Genomic DNA, 7,692 nt, shown 5'->3' with positions numbered 1-7,692 from the left:
AGTCCCACTGAGGGGTGCTATGATGGTGATTTTTGCTAATGTGATCATATTTATTTAAAATAGCTGCAGTGTATCAAAATTTATGAAATTTAGTTTTTTGGATCTATATTCCAGGGTTGCTTCCACTCACTTGCTATAAAAAAAAATGTTTTTTTTTCGGAATTATGAAATTATTGAATGTTCTAATGATATGTAATGCTTGTAAAAAGTGGTTTCAAAGTATGTGTTTGACTTATAAATCCTTTCCATTTCGTTTTCAGAGCATCACAATCAGCGATTTTATGATTCGTGAGTGTTCACTCAGAGTGAGCGTTCACGAATCGTAAAGTCGCTTATTGTGATGCTCTAAAAGGGAAATTTACAAGTTTTATTGGCCAAAAACTTAAATTACAAACTATTGTTGTAACTTACAAGTACTTATTATCATTTTAACATCCAATGATTTGATAGTTAAAAAAAAAACAAATGTTTTTAGGAAATAAGTGGTAGCAACCCTATGTTCAATGCATACCACGGATATGCAATAACCTAAAAATCAAAAAAAAATCAGATTGACCGCCCACGGTTGCTGCTCTGTTATTACCAGATCAGCTGCAATTACACAGAGAACCAACAGATGATGTTTGGGACTAACATTCATCCTCAATGTGTAAGAACTGGAGATCTAATATTTAGCAATACCAGCGCCGGCCGTGTCCGAATGCAGGTCAACTAGGGAATGGGAAGGAATGTGTTGACGTGGTACTCGCTGTGAAGGAAACCGAGAAATCCTCTGCGCTTCCACGAGAAATCACTGGGATGTTGGATGTGGGGAAAGGTTGCACGCACACGCAGGGATCGTTTTTTGGTAGAGCGATTATAATACACAAACACACACACACACACACGCGCGCGCACTTATCCAATTTCTATTTTTAGATCAGGACCCACACTGCGGTAAGTGATGCGATCGGTGTTAAAGAAGAATTTGTTTTCATTAAAATCTAGTGGGTATAGAATAAGGCAAAGTGAAAAATTGCAAGGAAGGGGACGGGCCTGGGATTGAACTCCCGACCTTCTGCTCAGTAAGCAGAAACGGTAACCACTGAGCTACCGAGCCTCGTCACCACGGATATGCAATAACCTAAATATCCATAAAGAACTAAATCAAGAGCAAATTTTCATTACGTCGAATGTAACAAAGGTAAACAAAGTCGAGCTATCAGTGTCAATCGATGCTCCTGCTATTACAATATATTCTGTCCGAATATAGGATCACATCCCATTTTTAAATTTATTTACCAGTCGAATTGCTTTTTGACGTAATCACCTTCCGATCAAAATAGTTTTCGATGTTACTTAAGTCACCCGATTTCTATGGAGATGCCGTTTGCCTTAAGTAACAGCACTGAGAAACCCGTAAAAGTGTACTTTCGTCGTTTCGCTTTCTCATTATTAAAGTGAATAAATCGAACTATTTGTTGCTAAGATGATTTCGGTGGTCCTAAAATGATGAATGGGCTGCACGTAAGGGGACGTAATTGATAATTCTCCCGAATATCCTGGTAAATACACTTTGACTTAAGTAACAATAGGGGCCACCAAACGACGTATAATAACTTTTGACTCAAAAACCAGTATTTCTTAGCATGAAAGCTAGCGATTTGCATTTGTATGATTAAAACCCGGCTAATTATGTTAAACATTGCTGATTATATGTGTTTAATTGGAAATAGGAATAACTGTTCGGTCATCAAAACAAAACTTTATTTTTCTCGGATCGGTGCGAATGTTACTTACGACATAATGAAAGTTTGCTCTTGAAATTGTAGATTTCCTCGCAAATTTAAATAACCTCAATATCCCTAAACAACAAACCCATTATTTGTAAGGTTCACTTCCAAAAAACCATAATTCATAAGGTTACAAGTTTATCACACAATCGTTCATGTAAAGTTCCATAACCACTTCAGTTTAAGTTTAGCAGGGATTATAAACAATGTTTAACCATTTTCGGCATGGTTAAGTAATGGTTTGAATGGTGCGAGTAAAGAAGCGTGCGTTTGACTAGTACGGTCGCATTTATTAGCCCTTCACTCATTTTCAACTTATATTCAATTTTCATATTGCCGTACGCCGTACTCTAGCGGAACTATCTACATACACTCTTCAAACCATCATCTAGATAATAAATTATCACACTAAGGTTTCATACTAGATAGCATTTCCAACCAATTTCCTTCATGAAATGACGTTTAGAATCCAGATACGAATAAAAAATCTTTCGAAATTCTGAAATACTGCACAAACCTGGAATATTACAGTCATTCCAATATATTGAGGCTCTGCTTACATTTCAGTCGATAATTTCAATGGATTTGATGCATCCCTTATAACTCTTCTCTGGTTTCAAAGATTACTAAAATCTTCATCTAAACAAAGCTTATGCACTGCTAATTATTTACAGTTTGAATTTTTATTTTCCGCTATTTGAATTTAACACAGGCATTACCGCAATGTACGAAATCCACTTTTTGAAGCTAGTTCAACTGCTAGTTGTGTTTTCTAAAGAAAGTTGGAACAAAGGAATCAAAATAAAAAAATCACCGTTACTTGTTTTGGCTCGCTTTTTGCTAGTCATTTCGTCGGTTTACGATATTTTTAATACCCTGGTTAAGACTAAATGGTAAAGCATCAATGTTTTATGAAAATCTTTTAAAAAGGCAAATTTTACCTTAATAAAGTATTTTCTACATTTTGATAGTTTGCATCTATCACCCACGCCACCAAAGAAGAGCTAAAAGAGCGCAATTGTCCGTTGATTGATTTTTTTTTTCGATTTCTCCAACAAAATACTTTACAGTTAATATTTTATTGAAGAAATCGAAGTTAATAACGTAAGTAACATTTGTACTTATGGGCAGTTTTTGAAATATTATTACAAAACATCACCACTGACACGACTCGTCATTCAAGTTTCTAAAAACACTGCATTCACTTGTCAGTAACCATGTGACGTTACCCCCTATTATATTTGTTATGGTTATTTTTCTTAACGACGTGTTAAGGAAATCATCCAAACCATTTGTGGAATAGGTCGATCACTTGGGCTATCGCTACAAAATGTGATGGAAAAGTAACGCTCATAATCGCTCCAGTGACGCGACTCGTCACCAGGCATGGAAAATCATTTACATTCATTTGCCTCTAACTTTTGTCATCAACAGCATTCCACAAAATGATGTATATAGCTTTTGTAGGTACTGTTATTAGCTACAACTTTTGTTAACAAGTCAAATCCATATCTCTGATGCATGACGAACAAGAGCGAACAGGAGCCACTACTGTTTTTCAGTGAATGTATTTTACATTCACTGAAAAACAGTAACAAGTTCTGCCCACTCTAGTTCGTGACACATAAGAGATACAGATTTGAGTTATGAGCAAAAGTTGTAGTTAATAACAAAACCTACAAAAGCTCTATGCATCATTTTACGCAATGCTGTTGGTGACAAAAGTTAGAGGCAAATGAATGTAGATGAATGTATGAAATGAATGCAAATGATTTTCCATGCCTGCTCGTCACCAAGTGACAAAAAAAGTGATTCTAGTGACACTCATAATCGCTCCAAATCGACGGAACGATATCCGTTTGGCTGTTAATTGTCCGCGCTGGTTACTGCAGATGAAGCCACTGGTTTGACTGTGGGTTTTTTGGACAAACCTGAAGAGTCCTGCCCGCTGAAAGGGCGATTGGATTCAGAAGCTGGGTACGGATGTCGCTAGCGGACAATTCTCGCTTCAATGTTCAAATAAACAAATCTACATTGATCGATTCTCTTCATCGAATTTCTCTTTCTTAAATAACTTTGCTACAAAACGTTTCCTGTAGTCTTTGTCGTTTTAAAAGCTAGATTTCTGCTTCTTCCATCGAAGTGTTAGTTGAAAATATCCGGAAATATCTTAACACGGCCACGATTAAAAGAGAAAGTCGATGGAGAGAATCGATCAATGTAGATAGGACCTATTAAAAAGTGACGCGAGAATTTTTAGTCCTTTTTTATGCAAATGACATTTGTTGTGTATGTGTGTGTGTGATAGCGGAGAGAGACAGATTTTGTTTTGTGGTGCTTGTTTTGTGCTCACTGTCGAACTGTATTATAACACACCATCGACTGGAAATGCTCTCGCAACGTGGGGCTTTAGGTAGTGATGAAAACGTCGCTAGAACTATTCCACAGGCGCAGTCAGTTTATGAGCAAAAGAGGGACGCACATTTTTTGCCTGTAGACTTGGAGACATACTTCAAGTCCCCGCGTACATCGTACGGGTTAGGCAAAAATGTGCGTCGATCTTTAAAAACTGTCGCATTAATGGCCCTTCGCTCATTTTCAACTTCTATTCAATTTTCATACTGCCGTACTCTAACGGAACTATCCACCTACCCTCTTCTAAAGATCATTCTCTAGCTAATAAATCATCACACTAAAGCTTCATGTTAGCATTTCCAACCAACTCTGATCAGGGATATTCTAAACTAACTTCAGGGACATCGAAGAAATTCCGAAAATATCGTAGAACATCAGAGAACTTCAAAGCAATTTAGGAAACTTTGTAAAAAATCGCGAAAACTTAGTAGAAGCTGGAACTTTGTACAAGTTTGGGGAACTTCATAGAAGTTAAAGGAACTTTGTTTAATTTCAGAGAACCTTTAATGAGTTTGGGAACACTATTTTAACTTCAGTATGGAAATGTAAATTGTTGCCCGCCGAGCGCTGTATGTCGTTCAATAAATTTTCAAATAAATATCATCCTTTATTTTGTTGACAGTCAAACGGATGCTCATCAGCTGATGACGAATTCAACCATAAGGCAATCATCCAAAATACGAAAGCATATTGTAACATGGCTGGAGCAATGCAATAATCATGCGAAGTGTGGGTAGATAGCTTAACGTTTTTCTTTTTTCACTTTGAAGAATCGGCAGTGTTGAAAATAGCAAACAAACACTCTTTTAACATTTTTCGAACCTATTACCGAACCTATCCCTTTATGAAGAGCTTCGAGTGTGTTGATTTATTTCCTTTAAATCCCGTTATAATTGCTTATCTTTTGACAGATACGCGTATTTCGCGTGGTGTTGAGTACTTGGCACTGATGAAGTCTGCAAGTAGTAGACGAAAAACGCGTATCTGTCAAAAGATAAGCAATTATAACGGAATTTAGTGGAAATAAACCAACACACTCAAAGCTAACGGCGCCAGTTTCTGGCCGCACTATAAAATCAAGCAAAAAAATCATTTGAGCATAGAAATCATTAACATTATGCATATTTTAAAGACAGTATCGTAAACGCAACTATCGGAGTATTAGACGTACGGCTAAGAAAGCGACCCTCTTAGGGAAGCACTATTTAAAAATTTGTTTAAAGCCACTGAATCGAAGAATAATGAACTATGATTGTGAATACTAACCCTCGAACATGTTGCTTTAGTGAAATACAGTGTCCCAGAGTGCAATTCACGCATATATGCATTTTTCATAAGTTTTTTTTAATAAAAATTTGAAAAAACGGCAAGGATATTTTGAGATATTTAAAAAATATTTGTATAATTTTTGCTGAAAACAAATACAAAACATTAATTGTTTATTTTTCACAGAAATAAATTCTACGTCACTACAACTTGGTTTCAAACGTCATTTCGATTAGAGATGCCGTTTTCAGGCTAAAATTTCCTTAACAATTTTTAGGAACACCATTTTTAAAATTTTAAGCGATCCGGATTTTAGCAATAAATAATTGCCCATAACAAATAATTTCGTAAAGTATCTTACAAAGCGGAGAAGGTCGAAAAAATCAATGTCCGGCTATTTGACCTGAAATGACTCGCGTGCTGATTCAAAAAAAAAAATCTCTTTGGAATAAATTAAGCTCTGCCTACTTTTAACATGAATAACTACGTTTTAAAATATTATATAAAACAATATTTTCTAAACTTGTTTCCCAATTTGTACAGATTATCGGAATTGACAGAATCTATTGAACAAAAATCATGCTAAATAAATAATAAACGATCGCTTCCACCAACCGTTAACCCCGGAACTCATCTTATCTCTCATTACTAAACAATTTACTCTTTTATATCTTCTCTTCACAAGAAAGAACATTGACTAATTCTTACTACGCTATATACCTATATATATATGTTTAACCACCATCGTATAATTCAATGTAAAGGAAGATGATAAATGCACACGTTTCATAAATGAATGCTTATGTCTTAACTACGGTCGATACCAGGGCTCACTTCCAAACCCAACAGTTCTCTTCCATGCAAACACTCATCCCGATATATTCTAGATCTCCGCACACTAAATAGACACTCAACAGCACTAAAAGTATTCAGAGGAACACAAGTGGTAAAGTTTTCATCGGTGCTTCCTGTTTCTCAAACTGGATTTAGAATTTGAAACATTTGTATTGGTTACAGTTCACACGTGACGCCAACAAACCGGATTATGTTCGGAAAGGAAAATGTTTCATAACACTCGTACACACTCACACGGCAATTGGCAATTTAACGTTGGAAAACTTTCAACTTAAACACACAATCAACATTAGGCTTGAGATTTAGGCTTCTCAACGATTTTGTTTCAGTAATTTTTTTTTCAGTTTTCAGAGCCACTAAAGTAAAATTTATATTTCATGATATTCACTTCCGCCTTTGTTTCCGTGTTGTTTCAATAGTTCTACTTGTTCGGTACTGGAATGATGATACTACGTCGCCCAACAATCATTGCGATCTGCTTGTTGCTTCTTTAGCTAGAGATTCGTTTCTTCACTTTTCGAGAGAAATAAATACTTAAAAAGACTTGGAAATATATGCTTATACAAGAGTAAACGAAGTCTTTTGGTTTCTTGATTATTAAACGAATTTACTTCCTTGCTTCTTCATTTTGTGTTTGCTGACAACTGCTTCGCAAAAGTTTTCAAATGATTCTTTACGGTTAGCTTTGTTAAAGATTATCGGTGACCCTGTCAGGAGCCACCCTACCGGATTATGACTGTATTCTACATCTACCTGTCCTCACTGAACTAATCTCACCCGATGGCAGCACTGCCCAGATCTTTGATAGCTTGCAGAATACGCTTCACGTGACCCACCTTGGTAACTCCCAGATCCTTCAGATCCCGTCGAGCCAACGTGAGCAACTCCTTGCCCCGTATGTCATTCTTGATGAAGCTATCCACGTACTCCGACAGTTGCATGGCCTCCAACCAGGTGACCACTTCGCCCACTCCCCAGCTGCTGACCAAATCGGCATTGGTCATGCCGCCTCCTCCAGCTCCACCCGCTGCCCCCGGATGATGATGGTGATGATGATGATGGTGACCGTGGTGTCCATGGTGACCCCGGAAGCGCAACCAAAACGGCTTCTGCTTCTTGCGATGATCGACATCCTCGTTTGGAGCCAGCACGTTAAGGTACACCTTGGTATCACCGTCACTCGTTTGCTGCAGGCTACACTTGCCCAGTTCCATTTCCATGTTGGCCAACGACACGCTCAGCTTGGTTTCCAGATCTTCACGAAGGATCAGACTGTGGCTGCGTTCTCGCAACAGATCACAGGTATCTTCATACAGCTGCCGTGCCGCCCGAACCTGCGGAAAAAAAAAACAAATGTATTTTGATGTTTCGTATTTAAAGCTTT

The 7,692-nt window shown here is 37.3% G+C and overlaps 1 protein-coding gene across 1 annotated transcript in view; it reads right to left on the bottom strand.

Moving 5' to 3' along the window:
• Window positions 1-6,171: 6,171 nt before the first annotated feature.
• LOC135712351 (diacylglycerol kinase eta) overlaps window positions 6,172-7,692 on the bottom strand; it is a 445,427-nt gene continuing 443,906 nt past the window's right edge. Inside the window, exon 15 of the mRNA XM_065235324.1 lies at window positions 6,172-7,642. Within this exon, the coding sequence (XP_065091396.1) occupies window positions 7,082-7,642 (561 nt within the window). The 3' untranslated portion in view covers window positions 6,172-7,081. The remainder of the gene's footprint in view (window positions 7,643-7,692) is intronic.

This window comes from Ochlerotatus camptorhynchus, unplaced genomic scaffold (assembly GCF_037179485.1).
Source record: "Ochlerotatus camptorhynchus isolate MF236.1 unplaced genomic scaffold, CSIRO-AGI_Acam_v1.1 ptg000472l, whole genome shotgun sequence".
Taxonomy (NCBI): domain Eukaryota; kingdom Metazoa; phylum Arthropoda; class Insecta; order Diptera; family Culicidae; genus Ochlerotatus; species Ochlerotatus camptorhynchus.
Note: the sequence above shows the minus strand (reverse complement) of the source record. Positions and strands in the feature narration are given on the sequence as shown.